This window comes from Eschrichtius robustus, chromosome 12, assembly GCF_028021215.1.
Source record: "Eschrichtius robustus isolate mEscRob2 chromosome 12, mEscRob2.pri, whole genome shotgun sequence".
NCBI lineage: Eukaryota > Metazoa > Chordata > Mammalia > Artiodactyla > Eschrichtiidae > Eschrichtius > Eschrichtius robustus.
Genome location: NC_090835.1, coordinates 75365961 through 75388035, shown reverse-complemented (window position 1 = coordinate 75388035; position 22075 = coordinate 75365961). Strand labels below are relative to the sequence as shown.

The following is a 22075-nucleotide window of genomic DNA, read 5'->3' as shown; positions in this document are numbered from 1 at the left end:
CAACCTTCAAAAGACCAGGTCGTTCCCCTTTTTTTCATCCTGCAGTACAATGTCGGGGTCTGAAACGTTGCTTCAACACTGGGCTACTGATTGGGGCTTAGAAATAACATATAGAATATATCAGAGCAGCTAGTCAGTGTCTTCCAAGCTGTGTCTCTTGGGGTTCGAGGGATTCCTAGCGGGGAGATAGAGCTGAGCAAATAGATTCAATTTTGGGGGGCTGTCTATTTCAGCCAGAGTACCTCTGCTTTGAACTTTTGAATAAGACCTGATTTTTTTAAGTAAAGAAAGGAAAGGAAAGGAAAAAAGAAAGAAAAGAAAAAAGGGGTGGAAGGTAGCTTCTGGCTGTTAAAAAGTTTGAAAGCTGGTCCAAACCCTCTCATTTTACAGATGGAAACAATAAGGTGTTCAGAGGGGAAATGGCCCAATGGCCTCCCTGTGAGACGGAGGCACTGGATTGAGCCCTAGTCTTTGGTTATAACAGTGATGGGTTTTTTCACTGGCACAGCACTTGTGATTGTGGTATTTGATCTCTACTTTCTGTGGCATTTGTCCAGAGTTTGCTTATGTAAAACCACTGTTTCGAGTATCACATGTTCTACCAATGAGTAACTAATAACCCTAATTTCCTTTTCAGGACTGTAGATGTCATGTCACTCCCTTTCTTCCCCAGGTGTTCAGCTCCCGACAGGCACTGAACGGCCACGCCCGCATCCACGGTGGCACCAACCAGGTGACTAAAGCTCGGGGTGCTGTTCCCTCTGGAAAGCAGAAGCCTGGCAGTGCCCAGAGCGGGTACTGCTCAGTGAAGAGCTCACCCTCTCACAGCACCACCAGCGGCGAGACAGACCCCACCACCATTTTCCCCTGCAAGGAGTGTGGCAAGTAGGTAGAATTGGGCCAGGGACTGAATCTAAGTGTGTGATGAATAATGCCTCTGTAGGAGCTGGGCCAAGGTGGTCTGAGGTGTCTCCAGGTAGAAAAAGAACCCAGACTCTCCAGTTTTTCCTCATATCATCCTTGGGGTCTACGTGGTGCCTCATGGTGGGTGGACCTTGTCTCTGACTCAGAATATGGTCATTCCGATGTCCTAAAGCTTAATAAGGATGGACATCATCAGAGAGCAAATCTCTAGTGACATAACTGCACTCTTTTCCAGAAATGATGGATGGGACTCTGATTCCCACCTCTTCCCTTCACACCCAAACCATATTCACCGGTACTGACTGCTCTCTTTGCATCCCTGCCGAGTGATTTGAGAATGGCGCTAAAACATCTAATCAGGAACTCTCTGTGGCAGAGATGGCTTTCCTACCAATACTGCTCGTTCCTGCACCCAGGGCAGACATCACTAATCAATTGCTATACTTTTTGCTGCCACATTAAGATAAGACTCAAATCCTTTCAAATCCTTTAAATCCTAATGCTTCAAGCTGGCACAACCAATTGATCAGAGTTGACTCATGAGGTAAGGTCTATCTGTCATCTTGGCCATTTTAAGTGTAATTTAAAACAATGAAAAGTGGGAATTGACAGTAGGTGGTAATAACAGCATTAAATAACGTTTACTAAGCACCTAATTTTGTTACATACTGCATATGCATGAGATCATTTAATCCCCACACAGAAACTCCATGTGGCGCAGATACTGTTTTATCCTTGTTTTTACAAATAAGGACTGAACATTAGGTAAATTTACTTGCCCCAGGTCATTCCCCCAGTAAGAGCAGAACTGAGATTTGAAACCCTATGTGTTCAAATACAGAGCCTGGGCTTCTGACCCCTGTTCCAGCCTAGTGGTTTCCTTTGTTTGCTTATTTATTTATCACTGATGGTGAGATGCACACAGTTCCCTCCCACAGCATCCAGTATAGAATTCCAGTTTACTTCTCAGTGAGTCTGCCTCCAAGAAGGGTTGTCATAAGTAACTTCTTTTAGGAGCCTTGCCGAGTTTCTCTTCCTGTAACCTCCAATGTCTCAAACGTGCAGTGTTACCTGGAGAGATGCCCACGAGGTAGCTGCTGAAACTACCAAGGGAACATCCCTAGTTGTATGAATGAGGCCAGCTGGGACCTCTGTTTATAATCTTCATCCTCATGGAATATTTCAGGCGTATTTCAGGCATCTTAATAATTCTGTCATTTATCAGTTACTCAGTATTTGCCTGGCACTGTTTTAAAGGATGTTTACGTGTATTGATTAATTTAATCTTAAGCCCGATGGGGTAGGTACTGTTAGCCATAGGTCAGTGGCACCTGCCAAAGTGAGTTGGAACTAGCAACTCTTTTCCTGCAGAGATGGGGAGACAGACTTAGGCGTGGGTCCCCTCCTCTGGGCTCTAATGTCCTTCAGAGCCAGGACATGATATCATCTTCATGTCAGCAAGGAATAAGTGAGCCCCTGGATTGATCATCGGGCTTACTTACTTGACATAGTGAAACCTCCTCAGTCGGACTCCCCCCTACTTGCCCTGGGGTGGGAGAGGCAGGGAAGGGGGCGTCTCACCAGTTTCTTCTCAGGAACCAGCATCTTCCCTTCACTCACTCCCCTCCAACAGGCGACAACTCCTTATTCCACTAGGTGGCGACAAAGGACATTTTAACAACCAGAAATAAGTATTTCAAGCTCTGGTTGTCTTTTGGTGATTTCCATTAAATGTTTTTCTTGTCTTGTTTTTATGTTGCTTGGGACCTTTTTCTACCATAACTCCAGTTAAGATTTTTATGGAAAACAGAAATATTTTCTATGGTTTTCCAGATGAGGAATAACATCAGGCACATGTGTGCAGAATCCTTTTTTTAGCTGCTGAAATTATGTTCATTACATTAGACAGTTTTCAGTATGTCCAGTGGTGATTCATCAACTCTGTTCTAAGACACGGGTCTTAGAAATCAGGGTTTTTTTTCCATTTACGAGCTCAGGAATAAATATTTATGCCACCCTCCCTCTCTAAAAACAGGCCGTCTAACATCTGGACAAACTTGCTCTGAAAAAGGTCCAGATAGAAATATTTTAGGCTGGGTTTCCCTGGCGGCACAGTGGTTAAGAATCTGCCTGCCAATGCAGGAGACACAGGTTCGATCCCTGGTCCGGGAAGATCCCACATGCCGCGGAGCAACTAAGCCCGTGCGCCACAACTACTGAGCCTGCACTCTAGAGCCCGCGAGCCACAACAAGAGAAGCCATTGCAATGAGAAGCCCGCGCACTGCATCGAAGAGTAGCCTCTGCTCGCCGCAACTAGAGAAAGCCCACGTGCAGCAACAAAGACCCAACGCAGCCAAAACAACAACAACAACAACAAAAACATAATTCTCAACTTAAAAAAAAAAAAGAAATATTTTAGGCTTTGCAGGTCATTCTGTCTCTGTCACGACTACTCAGCTGTGCCATGTTAGTGCAAAAGCAGCCATGGACGATACATAAACAATTAAACATGTCTGCGTTCTGGTAAAACTTTATTTACAAAAGCAGGCAGTGGGCAGGATTTGGCCCACTGACCATAGTTGGCAGACCCCTTAGCCCAGGATTTCTCAGCCTTGGCACTGATATTTTGGGCCTGATGATTCCTTATTTGGGGAAGAGGGCCTGCCCTCTGTATTGTAGGGTGTTCAGCAGCATCCCCGGCATCTACCCACTCGATGCCAGAAGTACCACTACCACCACCCAGCTGTGACCATCAAAAATGTCTCCAGACGTTGCCAGATATTCCCTGTGGAGGCAGAATCCCCCCTAGCTGAGAACCACTATTTCATTCTAAAGCAAACAGGAGGGAACTATGATATATGATGGCCAAAACGAGACGGGATCTTGGGCAAAGAGGAATGGTCAGTGCAGCTCAGAAGTCCAGTACGATGAAGACAGAAGAGGGGCTGTTGGATTTGGCCACACAGCCACTAGCAATCTCAAGCACTTGGACTGAAGTAGAGGGGACGACAGTGCAATTGGAGAGTGTGGAGGAAAGAGGAGCTGTACGTGTGTGCGGGCAGACCCTCTAGAATTTTGACGGGAACGACAGGGACAGGAGGCCAGAGGCAGAGGATGGGTTGTTTTACGGTGGGAACCGACAGAGCTTGGCAGCATGATACGGGGATTCTCAGGTTGGTCGAGAGGGCTTGGTCAGTGATGGAGAGGAAACGGGGAAGATAAGGAGGAAAGAAATGCTCGTGCCCCAGGCCACAGATGGACAGGAAAGCTTTCACAGAGAGAAGCTTGTCACAGAGAGAAAGCCCAACACACTGTAAACGTGTTCCTGTCCGCATCCCCTTTCCTTGGAACGCTTGGAGAGAAGAGAGGTAACAGGTCACCAGGGGAGGAGGTCTTGGGAGCTAAGGAGATGGGAACTCTGTCAGAGCCACCCCAAACCAGACAGCAGACCATGCACCTGCTCTTCCCTATAGGATCCCTTGGATTTCCAAGAACTCAGATCTTCTAAATTTCACATGCTTCTTCTTCTTCATTTTTATAGAGTCTTCTTCAAGATCAAAAGCCGAAATGCACACATGAAAACTCACAGGCAGCAGGAGGAACAGCAGAGGCAGAAAGCCCAGAAGGCGGCTTTTGCAGCTGAAATGGCAGCCACGATTGAGAGGACTACGGGGCCGGTGGGGCCGCCGGGGCTGCTGCCCCTGGACCAGCTGAGTCTGATCAAACCCATCAAGGACGTGGACATCCTCGACGACGACGTCGTCCAGCAGTTAGGAGGCGTCATGGAAGAGGCCGAGGTCGTGGACACCGGTCTCCTCTTGGATGATCAAGATTCAGTTTTGCTTCAGGGTGACACGGAACTCTAAAGCCCTGTGTGTCGCTTGGAGACAGCGAAAACCCACGGTCTCCATCCTCATTCATCAGGAAAGCTGGACTGCCTGCTTGTTTTGTAACCATTTTAAACTACCTGTTTAAAAAGTCGTCGTTTTTTTCAGGTTTAGAAAAAAAATCGGGGTTTTTTCCTTTTATTTAAAAATAATTTTGTGGGAGGTTGGGGGGGAATAAATAATTGGCACAATCCTACTTTAAGATGTGTTTCATCTGGGCTACATTCCCAGGAATGAACTCATTCCTGGTTGGGAATGAACCTGACATTCATGTTCTTTTGCTTTCAGATGCCAACCATCCTGGCTGCCTTTTATCCCAAAGCTTGCATGAGCGAGTGAGTGAGAGAGTCTGTGTGTGTGTGTGTGTGTGTGTGTGTGCGTGTGTGTGTGTGCGTGTGTGTGTGTGTGTGTAAAGCAGGCTACTTTCTTTGTGCTGGGGTCTTGGGCCATCCTTTCCCACCAAAAGTCATTTTTGTGCTGACCTCATTCCGCAGTTCGCAGTGAACTTGGCGTCTTTGCCGGGAGACCATGCTAGGAAGTAGCTTTCCAGTGAGCAAAGGCAGCCCTGTGTTCCACAGCTTTCTTCTAGCACACACGTCATTTGAAGAGTTGACCAAACGTGAAAGTCATTTTTCTCCCTGCCCTGCCTGTCACTCAGCCTGTTTCTGAAAACTGAGTGCTGTGTCATTTCAGGCTTTCCCTCCCTGGCCGTGATTTACTAAGAAGGTGATTCATGGAGCAAGTGCGTCCTCTTCCCAGTTCCCTGAAGACCAGTTGACTCCAATTCGTGGGTTAGCAGGATCCCTTGGATTTCCAAGAACTCAGATCTTCTAAATTTCACATGCTTCTTTTCCAGTTGGCCTGAACCGACTGGAAATCCGTCTGGAGGAAAATAACCCCAACTATTAAGTTGCCAGGGCTGTTTTCAGGGAGGTTGGTGGAGGAGCACAGATTAAAGTCCCTGGAATGCCAAGAGGCCCAAAAACTAGATCAGAAGAGCTGATTCTTTTTTGCCACACTGTTAAAGGTCAGTGGAGTTCTGAAATTACTCTGTGCCACTTGGAAGTACTGTGAAACCTCATTCACTAGGATTCTGCTGCCATTCGCCTGTGCTGGACCGAAGTTTACCTTGACGCTAACTCTGAGGAAAAGGGTTGTCTAACAAATCTGATGGCAAATACAAGGGAAATAGCATTAAAGGCCAACAAAAATGGTTTCAGATACCACTTCAGCTACAGTGTTTGCATTCAAACAATGAATGTATTCATTAAAGTCATTTACCAAAGCCCTTCTAGAACTCTCCAAGCTACATACCCCTGCTCTGTCTCCTCCTGTCCCTGCCGGCAGGGTTGCTGTTTGTACTTGAAGGTAATAAACCTGTAATCCTTCAAAAATGGCATCGAGCTCAGGCTTTTGAGCTGAGTCAGACTCCTCCATGGCCTCCGTCAGGGCAAATGAGTGCGTGCGCCTTCAGGCTGGGATGCGGCCCCAGCACAGAGCTGACGCTTCTGATGCCCCAGCTCCTGCAGGTGTGGCAATCCTGCCAGGGCACTTTGCTGGCACAGTAATAGCTTGATGGTACAAGAGGATGTCAGCGGAAGCACGAGGATAGGACTGGAGCATCTTTAAGTTGTCTCAGCAAAAGCTTCTAGCACACACTGAAGACCCACAGCAGCCCCACGCAGGCAGTGTCCTCTGAATCTCAGGAAAGCCATGGACGGAAGATCAATACAAAGGTTCTTTTCATTGCCACCATTCGGTTTTCAGAAAGAGAGGTCTTGAAGATCTCCTTTATCCTTTTTTAGGGGAAAAAAAAAAGTGTTTCATTTGCTGCCATTTCTGACAAATTATTCAATGTTCTGAGTTCAGAACTGCCTGGGGAGGGCATCAGCCTTGTGGCAGAACTATTCCAGAACCATTCCAACTGTAGTATCGGCTGATCCCATCTGTCCCAGTGACTACTTCCCTCCACTTGTGGGTGTCTGAGAGGGATTCTGGAATGGTTCTGCTATTAGGTCTATGAAAGCTTATCTAGCAAAGGAGCAAACACCCGGAAAAATGTTTATAAAGCAAATGTACTCGTTCTGTTTGGAGACTTGCCCGGCTGTTCCAGTTTAAAACATTAAAATAAACTGAGTTGCCAAGGCAAAAATATAATGCACAATTTAATTTTGATTTTCCATGCAGTATAGCATTTGCATTTTTGACTTGAAATAACCAAAGAACTCCTCCTTGATGAGACAGTTCACTTTCCTGAATTAGTATTTTTCTTCACAATATCAACTTAAAGAATTGACTTCATAGTAAAATACTGCACTTATTTTTTTTCCTGAAATGATTCTGCCTGCATGTATGTGTTGTGTTTTGGCTCCTCCCCCCCCCACCCTAAAGAACTTTTCTTCCCAATGGTTTGTCGTCAACACAGTTACTGTTTACTATCAGATAGTTTTGCATTAGTGAATTTAGACCTCTTTGAGAAAGCTTGTATATAAAAAGTTAAAAGATATATTTTATGGAAAAACCCATCTTATTTTCAAATATATTTAACTGCTGTTCTATTTTATTAGAGGAAGGTTGTAAATATTTTCTAGGAGTTCTATTGTAAAGAAAAGTATTTTTGAAAAAAATTAATGTAATAAAAAGGAAAACATTTTTAAATAGTGGTTGTGATTGCTTCCTGTTCTGGCTTCATTGTGTTCTATTCGTAGGAAATGACTTGCATGCCTTCCCATTTTAGGATGTAATTTATTCTGGTTTGCACTATTTTAAGTTGACATCATAATATCTAATGTGCTTCACTGTATTTTCCCCAGAATGCAGGTCCCTTGGTCCATATCAAAAGCACTATGTATAGCATATTCATACTTTTTTCTTTTGTAACATGTGTATTTTTAATAAGGATTTTATGTAACATTTTGGCAAAAAGAGGACAGTATTTTCTAGTGAATTTTATAATACATTTTGCTAAAAGTGTTTCTTCCTAGGTCAGTTTTTGTTAAGGCGAACCAAAAGTCTTATTTTCCCAGGGGTTTAAAAAAAAAGTTTGAAGCTTGAAAGCAAAGTTATATTTAAACATCATATGTAACAAATAAATAAAGATGTTTTATAGACTTGTCCTCAAAAGGTGCATTCCTTAAAAACAAAAACAACTGGGGCATTCTAGGTTGGTTTTCCCCCTGAGCGATGAGCATTTTATTTTAATTGCCACAATACTTTTTTTTCAGAAAGCAAGCCAGGAGAATTTTACTTAAAAGGTTCCGGTCATTAGCCTCCTCAGAAATTTATTACAGTTCTTACAGATAGGCATTCATCAAACAGAGATGTAACCAAGTAGACACTGTCATATTTATTTGTGAAAACCTGATTCAATATTGCATCAGCTGCTCTGAAAATAAAATGTTATCTTTTTGAGTTTCATTTGGCTTAAACATTCCTTCTTTCTAGCTGCTGAAGTGACTTCTCAATGCTAATTTACTGTTAGTTTGTTTCTGGAGACAGGTTTAGAGGGCTGCTGATTAGATTTTTTTTTAATATATATAAATTTATTTATTTTATTTATTTATTTTTGGCTGCGTTGGGTCTTCATTGCTGCGCGCAGGCCTTCTCTAGTTGCGGCGAGGAGGGGGCTACTCTTCGTTGCGTTGCACGGGCTTCTCATTGCGGCGGCTTCTCTTGTTGCAGAGCACAGGCACTAGGTGTGTGGGCTTCAGTAGTTGTGGCACGCGGGCTTCAGTAGTTGTGGCACATGGGCTCTAGAGCGCAGGCTCAGTAGTTGTGGCACACAGGCTTAGTTGCTCCGTGGCATGTGGGATCTTCGCAGTCCAGGGCTCGAACCCGTGTCCCCTGAATTGGCAGGCAGATTCTTAACCACTGCGCCACCAGGGAAGCCCATGTTGATCAGATTTAATGCTCATATAAATGCCCCCACCCCTACCCTGGAGGCCAAGATGAATATTTCTGCTTCTCAAGCTGTGGATGAGCCACTTGAAGGGTTGATGGCCTCTAACCCGTACTACTCACAATGCAGTATGGGGGAGCTCAGTATTACACATGGGTTATCTCACAGGGAACCACCAACAAAATCCAGTCCACCCTGGTTTATAGGCATTGCTAATCTGGATTTCCAAATTCTACAAAGTGTGTTTACTTTTTAATGGTCAACAGCAAAGTTCAGGAGAAATCTGAAATTCTAGATTTCATACAGAATTTAAGTAGGGCATACCTGTTCAAGACCTTGATCTTCTACGTTATTTTGGGGTTTTATACTTTTAATTTGGGCAATGTTAGTCATGTGCCAAAGAAAATAGCTCTTCCTTTACAAACACTGCATTTAGCCAGTGTTGGAAATTTAAATTCTGCTTCCAGGGGCTCAGGTGTCCAATCTGAAGACTTTTTCCTACTGTTTTAGTCTCATTCATTACTCACGTACCAGGCACTATTCCATGCTGTATTATACACGGGGCAGTTGAGTAGCTAAAGATGACTGTGACATCATTCCTGCCTGCCTGCCAAGGAATTTAATACTTAGAAAAAACATATAGGGACCTGGGAACAGATCCAGTTCCATCACTGGGAAGAGCAAAGGTCATGCTTTATTATTATTACTGAACCATCTCACCATCACCCACATATTCACAGCAATTTATAACAGGTGCTCAGCAACTATTTGTTAATTATCTCTCTAATCTTCCAGGTATGCTTATCCGTGTGTGTGTGTGTGTGTGTGTGTGTGTGTAAATAAAACCTCTTTTGACTTTACCTAAATTCAATTCTGCATTCCATAGACTACCAGTCTACCTTCCTCAGCCACAGCCAGCCAGCTGTGGACTGAGGCTGAGTTTTAATGTTGGTATAAACAAAACATAATTAGGAAGGCATGTTAAGAAATTGAATAATATATTCCTAAGTGAACCATAGTGATCTTTGGGTCTCAGATATCCCTGTATAAAAGAGCCAAAGGGCTGATTATTTCTTTATATGAGAGAGAATCTTTTGAAAAGAGCTGTCCTCCTCCCACAAGCCCCCCAAGGGAAGTGTTTAATGTTTCTGTTTGAGTCTTAAAGGCCAAGCAGCCATACATGCTTCCAAGCAGCCATACATGCTTGATTTGCATTCCAGCACACATATCCTTAACATACAACACGGATCTCTCTTTGGGCTGTTTGGGGTCATTACTTCCTTACTTCCTCTGCTTATGTAATTTTATTTTTGGCAGTCTTGCTATTTCTTTTTTTTTTTCCCCCCCAACCACTTTATTAAGGTATGGTTGACACATAAAAAGCTATACATATTTATTGTATACAACTTGATGAGTTTGGAGATAAGTGTATAACCATGAAACCATCACAATCAAGTGAGAAGATCTGTCTTTTAAAACAGAACAACCGGTGCAATCAAAGTATGATATAACTTAGAAATGTTTGATGCACACACTTTTAGTTTTCCTGGATATAAAGCAAGGTGGACTTGCATCAACTTGATCTCCTGCTCATTTACACTAGTTCAGAGGTTTGAAGGCTTAGGTCGTAGGGAAAAGACCCATAATGGACTGGCCAAGCTTTAGAACACTGTCCACGCTAATAAACTAAGAACTTTTACACGTTAACAAAAACCTCCACACTGTCCATGCCCACACACCATACCAAAGGGCTCTTTCCACAGCCCCACTGTTGGCAAAACCCGAGTTTGCCCCTCACAATGACTCCCACCTTACCCCCAGCTAATTGGACCAGCGCCAGCACCTGACCCCAAGCTATTAGGCCCATAGTCCATTTGATGACACATGACATGATTTAGCCCCGGAAAATGAGGGGACCAAATCCAATTCCCACATTTGAGAGTATGAATGGAGAAACTTGGCGAGCCAAAGGCAGCAAGCAGAATTCTGAGGGAGCACCAACTATTTGTAAGCAGAGAAAGCCCATCAATAAAGAGACCATGTTTGGCCTTAGGGGTGGAGAGGGCATCCAGTCCCTAAGGCTGCTTTGAGCCCACTTTTCCAATTGCAGGAGCAGTTCAGGCCATACATGTCTTTAAAAATAAAAAATAAACTCCTTTTCTTGCAGGAGCATGGCGAAATGGGGATCTCTATGCCTCACATCCAAAAGAGACTACTAAGAGTTCTACTTAGTAGAACTGGACCTTATTACAAAGTCAGCACCTGGGGTGCTGCAGGGGTGGAAGAGGCACTGAACTAGGATTTTGAAGATGGTTATTGGTTCAGCTGTAACTAACTCACCCATATGACTTTGAATGAGTCATTTCATCTCTAAGCCTCAGTTTCCTCACCTATTAAATTAGGACAAGATGCACGTCTTCTTGTGAGGATCAGATTAGGTGACATAGGGAAAAGTTGTTTGCAAGCTGTAAGATCACCATCACTGGCAGCTGCAGAACCCTCACCCAGATAAGGCTGCTCAAGGGGGCAGAGGCAGGCTGAGGAGCCATCCCAGAGGAGAGACTGATGCTTCAAAAGCAGCAACAGAGTTGGAGAGCTATAGGAAAACTCCACTGGCTAAGAGAGACTAGCCAACTCTGAATGTCACAATTGACAGAGGGAGCCTGATTCTGAAAAGGACACTGGGCAGCCTGCCAAGGCTACTGTTGTTATAGCTATCACCATTTAAGTACAAACTCAGGTTGTTTCTCCAGGGCAAGATGAGGTAACAGATCCCGAGTCATGGACCACCTGGCCAGGGAATCTTAAACAGAGACACTGTGACTCCCAAAACTACAATTCAGAAATGTCACAAGGTGATTAATCCCAGTCTCCTTGATCTTCTCCTTTAAAAAACAAACAAAAACCCCCTAACTCAAATACTAAGTTGGAGTGGATCTGAGGCTTGTCTCCTACTCCCTTGCTTGGCGCCCTGTAATAAATCCTTACTCGGCTACGAACTCCCGCTGTCAGTTTGGCTTTCTGCGAGCCACGGGCACACGAGACCTTTGCTCCGTTATAATAGGAAAAAAAATCAACCATTCATCCACTGCTCAGAGATAACCAGTGTCAATATATTACTTATATTTTTTCCAAGCATGTGTTTGTTGTGTTTGCCTCCAACAAAACAGGAACCGCAAAGGACAAACACGATTTGAAAAGGAAAGCGCTGACAGAACTCGGTAACCAGATACGAGCTGAAACTATTACAGGAAGGCGTAGGGGTCAGGTTGCGACCGGAAGGAGGCCGGCTACATTCACAGTCCCACCCTCAGAGAGCGTGGAATCGCGTCTCTATGGTTGTTCCGGTGCCGGAACACAAAGGATACACTCTCTCCTTTTGCAGAACTCTATGGTCAGAGGACTCCTCCGTGACCCCGGAAGCGATCCTGGGAAGCGGGAACGGCAAGATGGTGGTGCGAGCGGCGTTTGGGCCACTGGGACGGCGTCTCTGGCAGGTACGGGGTGCGCTGGGGGGACTAGGCGGCCCAACAAGGACGGTAACCATTACGTCTGGCTGCCACCTGTCTTTTTTTTTTTCTAAAGGAATTCCTTTATTTTTATTATTTATTTATTTATTTATTTTTAGCTGTGTTGGGTCTTCGTTTCTGTGCAAGGGCTTTCTCTAGTTGCGGCAAGCGGGGGCCACTCTTAATCACGGTGCGCGGGCCTCTCACTATCGCGGCCTCTGTTGTTGCGGAGCACAGGCTCCAGATGAGCAGGCTCAGTAGTTGTGGCTCACGGGCCCAGTTGCTCCCGCGTCATGTGGGATCTTCCCAGACCAGGGCTCGAACCCGCCTCCCCTTCATTGGCAAGCCGACTCTCAACCACTGCGCCACCAGGGAAGCCCTGTTATTCTTAACATCTGGAGCTTTCCGCGATATTTATTACGCACGGCCCGTTGTTTGCAGGAAGGTGGCGAGAAAAGGGCTGATTTTATCTCGAATTATCTCGTAGGATAAAACATAAGTTAATGAGTCAGGGCAAAGACAGGAACTAGAAAAATCGTAGACTGTCAGGCCTGGAAAGGATATTGAACAGCGCACGTTCCAGACCCCGCCTTTCACGTTTGCGAAATAAACTGAGGCTCAGAGAAGTCAAGAAGGTTCACCTCGCGAAAATTAGGTGGCACGAGATCTTAGACGCTTCCCACGGAACCAGATTGAGATACCTTCTGGATACCCGGGTTTCTGAGATTTAGATGAGAATCGCTGAAGTCAGAGGAGTGGGTTAGATATCCTCTGCTCGGTTCTTTGGAGAAAAAGCAAAACTTTAAGCGGCGGTTCTTAAGTTATTTGGCCTCAGCACCCCTTTCTTTACACTCTAAAAATGGTTGAGGACTCCGAAGAGCTTTGGGTTTTGTGGGTTTTAGCTATCGATTTTTAGCTTATTAGAAAATACAACCGAGAATCTTAAAAATGCTTGTTCATTTAAAAATAAACTCATTACATGTTAACATAATTAACGTTTTTATGGAAAACAACTATATTTTCCCAAACAAATTGAGAGAGAAGTGTAGCAATGTTTTATGTTTTTGCAAATCTCTTTAATGTCTGGCTTAATAGAAGACAGCTTGGCTCTCATAGCTGCTTCTGCAATCTGTTGCTATATCACACGTCCTGCAGCCTCTGGAAAACTTCACTGTACACTGGTGAGAGAATAGAGTGGGAAAGTTGCAAATTACATCTTACTGTTATTATGAAAGTAAGTTTAGTCTCCCGGGCCCCTTCTGAAGGTGTCTCAGGAGCCCCTCAGAAGTCCTTAGACCACACTTTGAGAACCACCGTTATTAAATCAGGCGCTGTTAGAGGTTGAAATTTTGAACTATTTTAAGACCCACTTACCCAGAACAGGCTCCACCCCCCTCAAAAAAAAGAAAGAAAAGAAAAGGAAGGAAAGCTTAAGAACTTCTTAAGGTTAGTTTGTGGGTGTAACAGCACTTTAGGCTCCAACTTTTTAAAAGCAGGGGGTTTATACTGGGAAAAGATGCCTGGGAAGTGTCATATTCCTTAGACCTGTGGGCCTTCTACACAACTGGATTGTGGGCTTAGGGATATAAATGTGGGGAGGGAATTTTCTCTGTGATTATGTGTGGAAAATGGCACGTACCTCTTACTACCTTGTATTGTGCTTGATTTCCTTTCTTCTTTTTGCTTTTCTCCCTTGATCCAAGAGAGACTGAAAGTTTTGATTTGCCTCCATCTTGGGTGAAGAGTGGAAGAAGGATAATTAGCTAAGAATAGGTTTTTTTTTTTTTTTTAACATAGGTGACCCTCTGCTGTTCTAATTAAGTTTCATTTGTACTAAACTGTTATTCTCATCTTTAAAGTATTTTTCAGGATCCTGTTGAGCTTCCAGTTTCTCAGGTTACACTTTTAAATCTTGGGAAAGCTTAAGAAAAAAACAGGTGGCAAATGTGTATTACATACAGTACCATAGGTTTCCTACAACAAGAAATTTTGTTCCACCAGGGGGAGCTGACAGTAAGGATTTGGAAACGCTGTATTGTTGCAGTATGAGGCACAGTAGTGGTATATAAGATGGGTGTAAATTCCGATGTGTATTTCAACTTACTTATAAAATTAGACGTTTATAAGCTAGTTGTCTCAGCCAAGCCAAGAAATAAATATGCTGGAAAAGGTGTATGAAAGCTTCAAAGAAGGGTACTTTAGAATTCTTATTCCAGCTCCATAAATTAAATTATAAAGACGCTTTTTTTTAATGCTCAAAAATATTTAAGTAAAAGAAGTATTATGTTGAAATATATTTAATCTGTAAAAAAAAAATGGGAAAATGAAGTCACATGTTTTCTTCCTTGATGTCTGCATATTTAATTCATAGCTGTTAATGTGAGAATTGTTTTTTAAAAAAGTTCTTGTTCCTGGGCTTCCCTGGTGGTGCAGTGGTTAAGAATCTGCCTGCCAGTGCAGGGGACACGAGTTCCAGCCCTGGTCTGGGAAGATCCCACATGCCCCGCAGCAGCTAAGCCCATGTGCCATAACTACTGAGCCTGCGCTCTAGAGCCCGCGAGCCACAACTACTGAGCCCGCGTGCCTAGAGCCCGTGCTCCGCAACAAGAGGAGCCACCACAATGAGAAGCCCGCGCACCGCAACAAAGAGTAGCCCCCGCTCGCCGCAACTAGAGAAAGCCCGCACGCAGCAACGAAGACCCAACGCAGCCAAAAATAAATAAATTAAATAAATTTAAAAAAAAAAAAGTTCTTGCTCCTGAGCTATAAAAAATACAGTCTCTAGTATTTTGAGAGTCCTTTTTGATTATCAACTCTACCACTGTCCTCTTTTTTTTAAATGAAATCTAATTTGGCAATTTAGTTACCCCAATATCTTCATCTATAATAATGAGATAGCCTGTTATTTGAAGCATCCTGCACCTTTTGGTTTTTAATGGAAACTATGAATGGTTTGGGAATTGATTTTAATTCTAACACACATCCCCCTCTTTTTAAGGGTTCGAGGAATTTTTCTGTATGCAGTTCCAGGAGCAGTACAGCCAAAAATGGTGGCCTTCTTCTGTAAGTATATAATTGGATGTGCTAAATTGAATAAGAAAATGGGCACTTGTGCTGTTTTACTTAGGTTTCTCTTTGTTTCCGCACATAGCAGCACCAATATGAAGTGGGTACAGTTTTCAAACCTACATGTTGATGTTCCCAAGGATTTGACCAAGCCTACGGTATGCACTCCCTATTTCTTGGCATAAGAAGCTACATTAGCAGTAAATTTTCCTCATTATTTCACTTGGGGCTGTTTCCCAAACACTTTATGAATAAAAAAATTTGTTCTGGAATACTGGCAGGTGCACAGTGCACCTGAGGAAAGTATTCACTGATGTCCCTGAGTGCTTATGGTCACGTTCAGGCTATTAAGGTAAGAGCTAATCGAATAAAGTATTTACCCCAAATAACTGTGGGAATGAGTAGTCTTTTGGTTTTAGCTCAGCATAGTGTATGGAGTTGTCATAATTAATGATGCTGAATACTTGGAATTATATTATGGAATTTTTTTTTTTTTTTTTTGTAGGCTTCAAGTCTTTATTGAACAGTGAACAGTGCTTTATTGTGAGAGAGAGCATTATCACAAGTAGAGAAAATCCAGGAGCAGCTGTGTTACCTTGTTTCCTTTAAGTGAAAGCCATGATTTCATCAACCCAGTTTTTGTATTATTTGTAGTTTTTTTAAATCCTAAAACTACAAACTATAATTTGTAGTTTTTTAAATTCCAAATGCTTCCAGCCCCACCCCCCAAAAATAATCCCCTTTAACAGTTTGGTACGTATCCTTCTAGACCTTTGTCTGTATATAATCATCTGTGCACACCATGAGCACCAAAATGGAATTGTGTTATACCTAATGGCCTGCTGGTTCAGTGTTTTCACTTCATAGCATATATAAACCCTGGGTCTCCAGGTCAGATGCCTGCGTAGGCCAGGCCTGTAAGGAACGGTAACAGGGTGGGCACAGTGGCAGGCTGTACCCTTTATAAGCAAGACAGCTGCTACTTACTGTAGCCAGTTGTTGCCATGTGGGAAATTAGACCTAGTGATGTCAGATTGTCTGAATTTTCCAAACTAAATGAAATTCAAATATTTGTGCAAAATCTTTTGATTTTTAATATTTGTAACAGATTCAGAATTATCTTTAAAACCCTGTAGAGACAAGTCATTATACATTTTAGGGCTATATTCCCCTTCTCTTGTCCCTCAACTTAAGAGATAGGATATCAGTATATTCTCTTCTTCCAACAACCCTATTTGGGGTAATTGAGAGTGAATATCTAGCTTCCTGGTTAGTAAGTAGATCTCCTTTCAAGGGCAAAGTAATTTAACCCTGAAACATTGGATAAGTAATACAAATTACTGGTTTGATGGATGACTGAAGTGAAGGTAATTCACCTCTTGGAAGAAAGTCAGAAATGTCAAACCCATCATTTCTAAGATCTTTAAGTATTAGGGTGGAAGAGGTAGAAGTTATTTGTACAGTCAGTGTCATGACATTTTAGTTAGAAATGAGTAATTTTTCTATTAGAGCGGGCAAAATAAACATGGACAAACCTAACAAAAAGAATATGAATAGAAATAGCTCGCCTTTGTTTAACAATGTTTTATAACTTATAATCACTTAAATCCGTGCTCTCTTATTTGTTCCCGACAGAAATGCCATGAGCTGTAGCACAAGTATTGTCCTATTTATATGTGAGAAAACTTAAGTTCAGTGAGATTATATTACCTGCCCGTTGTTATTCAGCTTTAAGTGGCAGAGTTTAATTCTCAATCCAGGTCTTCTGACCAGGCTACTTTTATTAACAGAACCCCAAATCCTTTTCTGTTGTATATTTGGGGTTTAATAACTATTAAGCTCGAAGTTTCCATTGGTGATGTTGTAGGTTGCTTGAAAATCCTTTTGATTCAAACTGTATTTTAACTGATTCTTAAGGGTCATTGTGGAGTCTGAATGTGGTTGTATCTAGATATTTAAGCTGTGTTAAGATGTTACTCAGCATTTTTCTCCCCACTTATTAGTAAACTCTGAAGTTGTTCAGGTGAGGGTAATACGTTAAATTTTCCAATTGTAAATATTAGAGGAACCATGACTGAAGCTTTTCTTTTTGATTTTAAAATTGCAGATAACCGTTTCTGATGAACCAGACACGTTATATAAGCGCCTATCAGTTTTAGTAAAAGGCCATGATAAGGCTGTATTGGACAGTTATGAATATTTTGCGGTGCTTGCTGCTAAAGAACTTGGTATCTCTGTTAAAGTGTAAGTATGATCTTTCTTAATCTGACCTGTTAGCTGCTATAACACAATCAGTCAAAAATGCTGCCAGTCCCAGCTAGGTCTGAGCTCTTAAAATGGGATAGAAACTCATGATGGGGAGAGATTAGGTTTGTTATATTATTCTAAGCAGGATCATCCTTTCCTGTCTACTGGAATTTTTAAATACTAGAATGAGTGAACAAGGAAAATGAAGGAATCCTTTCTCTAGAAATTGCATAGACTTAGGAGGCCCAAGAAGCCCTCGTGTCTGGGATCTCCATGGGGCAGGGAGGTGGATTAGGTGAACAAGCAATTCTTTCAGGCCTCTTGGATTTGGTATCTTTGCTATTATATTCATTGTTTCAAAACTGCCTTAAGAAACACCATTCACCCAGTACTTTCATGCATGAGCAAGGCGAGCTTCGTATGGCCTTGAAGTCACTGCAAGGTCAAGTATAACCACCTCCTGTGTTTTGTCACCTGCTCTTTCTGATGTTCAGCGAGGCCCATATGGAGCTTTGCCAGTCTTGCTTTCTAGCAAAACTGAAGGAGCTCACACATTTCCCGTAACAGACCATGGTTTTGTGCTTTTCACTGTATCTGTAATACACGGCAGACAGTACAACCATGTCCAGCACACGGTGCTGCTCCTCACAGTTCATATGTTTGGTCAGTGCGAGACCTCAAGGGTGTGAAAGCTGGAGGCATGTGTGTGTGCACTTGCATGCCAAGGCTTGTGTTTGGGTTGATGGCAAATGTTCCTGTTGCTGTCTGCAGGTTTATGTTAGCCGGAGCTTCATGACAGCAGTTGTTAGAGATGACAGTCTTGACAAATGGAAGTCTGTAAAATGGTAGTTAACGCCTATAATTGGGCGTGAGCCTGACCTGCAAAATCGTGGAATCATGCTTTGATATCAGTGACTCAGGTTTTAACATCACTTAGCTTAAGTATGTTGCTTCGCCCATTAATTTTCCAGACATGAACCTCCAAGGAAAATAGAGCGATTTACTCTTCTCAAATCAGTGCATATTTTCAAGAAGCACAGGGTTCAGTATGAAATGAGAACACTTTACAGATGTTTAGAGGTGAGTTTATTTCAGACATTCAGGCATTTTTTTGAAATGCCCCAAATTTCACACTAGCACATCATAACTTTCCTTTAACGTTGCCCAGTAGACTTCCTTTCAGTCAGCCCATGCCAGATAGTGGTAGAGAAGGTAAGTGTCTTTTTGTGTTTATAGAAGCAGCACGATAGGAAAATCAAAGTCAAGTAAAGCCATCCTTCAGAGTAGTTCATACTTTAACTCAGTAGTGCACATTATGTTGACTAATTTTTATACAGTAAGCTAGCATTGGAATAATTTTGCTTATATTTCAAAAATTCTAGCTACGTTTTCACACAGCTCTAATAATTCTTCTCACGGGCTCACTGAATTCTCCATGTCCATGATGGGCAGCATTAAGGTTTTTCATTCGTCGATTATCATTCATTTGTGCAGCCACCCAGGTCAGCACAGTCTTGTGGTTAAGGGAAAGCATGGGCTTTGGAGTTGGACAGCCAGGTCCAAGTACTGGCATTTACTAGCTGTGTGACCTGTGCCTCAAGTCCTTCATCTTTAAGTTGGAAATAATAACAGTACCAATTTCATACAGTTAGTGTGAGGATTAAATGAGATGTTTATCTAAAGCACTTAGAATATTTCATCTCATAGTAAATGATTGGTAAATGTTACTAAAACAAGTGCTTGTGCATGTTTTATATGAGAAGCTCTGTACTAGGCATTGAGAGTACAAATATTAAGACATAGTCCTACCCTTAAATGAAAAAGAAAAATCCAAAATTTTATCCACCTTGCCATGGAACACGCAAAATCTTATACTAACTGTATTTTATAATTTAGTCTTTTGTTTCCTTTTGTTTTGAGTTGTTTTGTGAAACTTTTACACTGTTTTGATACCATGCTTGCCAGCTGGGTTCCATGGAGCCCTGGCTTTAAGGCATTTGGGAGGAAAGGGGACATTGCGGCTCTGCTCCCCTCGTTCAGTTCAACCAGAGGATCTGCACTTTTTTCCTTTTAAATTGGGATTCTGTAAGATTTCACAGATGAAGAAAAGACTCTACTGCTTTTACCAGAAAAAAAAAAAAAAAACCCTCAAAATTTCTGCTTTAACCAGCATAGCATGAATCAATTTCATGTTTGAAATTTTAGTTAGAACATCTCACTGGGAGTACAGCGGATGTCTACTTGGAATATATTCAGCGAAACTTACCTGAAGGAGTTGCCATGGATGTTACAAAGGTATGACTTGAATTTCTGCCTCTGTTGGAGGGAGATGTGTATTGTTGTATTGATACATTGCCGCCTGATTCCAGCCCACTGGGTGGAGGGGAGGACCTGGAGGCAGAGTTGCCACAGTGGTTGGGGTCTACACCCACTGTGCAGGGCGCAGCTCAACAGAATGCTGCCCCCACAGCCCATGTCCTCCTCGAGCCACCTCTGACGCCTCCCTCCCTCTTAGCAGTTGTCTAGACACGGGTTCCACGTTGATTGGTGGTCCCTGGAGATCACTGAGGAGCAAATAGATTATGTATGTGAGAGTGTTAATCTACCATCGAGTTTTCTTTTCTCTGTTTCAAAGCCCTACAACAAGATGAGAGGGTAAAAGAAAAAAGTCAAGAGGACCTGAGGGAACAGAATGAATAAATTCAATTTGTGGCTGAAAAGTTAAGTCCACATTATATTATAATTTTGTTTTTCTCTCTTTAGACAAAATTAGAACAGTTACCAGAACACATCAAGAAGCCAATCTGGGAAACAATACCAGAGGAAGAAGAAAGCAAGTCATAAAGTCTCAGCGTGACCACTTGTGCTGGGATGTGAAGTGAGCATGTCAAGTGGAGGGAGTCTCCAGGGAGGACAGTTTCAAGTCACCCTGACTGCTCTCCTGAGGCCGCATGGCTTGATCAGTAGAAAGCAGGGATTGGAAGTTTACGATACACCAGACTATTGTGCAGGAACCACTTTATCTATTCTTTTATACATGTCATTGTTTCAGTTCGGATTTTAACAAATGTGAGCAAACCATTTGGACCATTCTGTACCAAAACAGTCAAATTCATATTTTGTTATTCCACTGTTGTTCAATTATTAGTTTGTACTGATTGTGATTTGTATCATTTCATTCATCTAAAAGTGAGTGTTTCAAATATTCCTCACACACATTTCTTTCTTTTGAGGGACCTAGAAGGAAACTTTGGTTAATTTAACACTGAGCAGTTAAAGTTTTTGATATTTACCTTAGTGCAGGCTGGCATATGCTAGTTTGGGGGTGGTGACCTCCAGGTTTTACTTCATGTAAGCATTACATTCTTGAAAATTGATATACTTTATAGCAGATCAAGCACATTTGTGGCATGCGCTGAACTCTTCTGTAGCCCGAACCCTTTCAGGGCTGCCTGGAAGGGTCACTATAATGGAATTTGAGCTCTCAAGAAATTACTGTATCGTTTCATTCATCCTGTAATTCATTTATTCAATAAGCTATTCTTTTGTTGACTTTGCACCCAGCACTATAGTAAATACCAAAAATTGAATAGCAATAACAGCTTTCAAAAATTGTGCAAGGCACAAGTAAATACTTTTCCTTATTAAGTTCCATGCTGATAAGACCTCTTTCTTTTGGTGAATAGCACTCTTTTTGTTTGGGGATGTCTAATTTTCCATAAAATTAAATAGTAGTTAAAGCTCTGAAAGAGGCAAGATGACAGTGGGCTGAGGCTGTTGGTGTTATCAACCCCAAGGGAGTGATACGTTTCCTTTTTACAGCAGAATCTGGCCCATGTCTTTTGTGGTTTCCTTCACATCTTTGGGGTAGTTATGACTTCTCAGTTTTCCACCCTTAAACTGGAGTCCCTGTTCTCTTTTCCCGACGTGCTATCAGGTATGAGTGTTCTGAATGCACACTGCTAATGTATCAGACTTACATTACTGTCATTAACATGAAAAGAATTACAGCCTTGTGCCCCATGACCTCATTCTTTTTGCAGCTCAGTTGTCAACTGTGTCATTCACAAATGCCTAAAGCATGTTTATCCCAGGTATAAGCCTCAGGATTAAGAACTAGTCAGTAAAACAAGAGCAGTATAATAGTAACTGTATCTAGCAAAGCAGCCATTGTGACTCATTTTCATTTTGAAAGAAATAATTCTTTAAAAATAAATGTAGACTCACATCTAATCCTTTTTTGTGCTTTTTTTACAGACAGTATCAATCACTTTATTATAATAGGATGACTTCTGCATACTTGCCTCCGGTGGCTCTCTTTTAAAGGTGTACATCCACTTCCAGCTGTTTTCAGACTAAAGTAGCCTCTAAACCAGATTATTTAGCACTTCAAATTATATATTAAAATCTTGTTTTAAGATAAATACAGAGATAAACTACACACACAACAAAAATTAATGGTATTTCCTTGACATAAGTACTTGGCATATTTGAAGCCCACTTGATATAAACTAGGTAATTTCTTTATTCTGATAGACTGAGA

At 42.2% G+C, this 22075-nt stretch overlaps 2 protein-coding genes across 14 annotated transcripts in view; both read left to right on the top strand.

Annotated features, from left to right (window-relative positions):
• Positions 1-7363, top strand: part of TRERF1 (transcriptional regulating factor 1) — a 199987-nt gene extending 192624 nt beyond the window's left edge. For 8 of the 11 annotated variants that reach the window (XM_068558691.1, XM_068558689.1, XM_068558688.1 and 5 more), the window contains 2 exons: positions 638-885; positions 4467-7363. In XM_068558691.1, the coding sequence (XP_068414792.1) occupies positions 638-885; positions 4467-4791 (573 nt within the window). In that variant the 3' untranslated portion in view covers positions 4792-7363. The remainder of the gene's footprint in view (positions 1-637; positions 886-4466) is intronic. The other 3 variants (XM_068558698.1, XM_068558694.1, XM_068558692.1) reach the window with 1 other exon arrangement.
• Positions 7364-12114: 4751 nt separating this feature from the next.
• Positions 12115-21765, top strand: MRPS10 (mitochondrial ribosomal protein S10). Of its 3 annotated transcripts, none has more exons than XM_068557944.1 (7): positions 12115-12207; positions 15218-15282; positions 15374-15443; positions 17393-17529; positions 18504-18612; positions 19738-19827; positions 20296-21765. In XM_068557944.1, exons 1-7 carry the CDS (start codon positions 12160-12162, stop codon positions 20374-20376), a joined length of 600 nt encoding a protein of 199 aa, XP_068414045.1. In that variant the 5' UTR covers positions 12115-12159; the 3' UTR covers positions 20377-21765. The 3 variants fall into 3 exon arrangements, with proteins under 3 accessions (XP_068414045.1, XP_068414044.1, XP_068414043.1); XM_068557943.1 differs by having other exon boundaries at positions 15371-15443; XM_068557942.1 differs by lacking the exon at positions 12115-12207 and having other exon boundaries at positions 15140-15282; positions 15371-15443.
• The last annotated feature ends 310 nt before the right edge of the window (positions 21766-22075 follow it).

What these genes read in the sequence shown, in the direction of transcription:
- MRPS10 (XM_068557942.1), top strand. Translation starts at nt 15,155, where the DNA reads ATGGAAACTATGAATGGTTTGGGAATTGATTTTAATTCTAACACACAT. An exon ending in AGGATTTGACCAAGCCTACG is followed by an intron (nt 15,444 to 17,392) that starts GTATGCACTCCC and finishes TTAAAATTGCAG; the next exon opens with ATAACCGTTTCTGATGAACC. An exon ending in CTTGGTATCTCTGTTAAAGT is followed by an intron (nt 17,530 to 18,503) that starts GTAAGTATGATC and finishes TTAATTTTCCAG; the next exon opens with ACATGAACCTCCAAGGAAAA.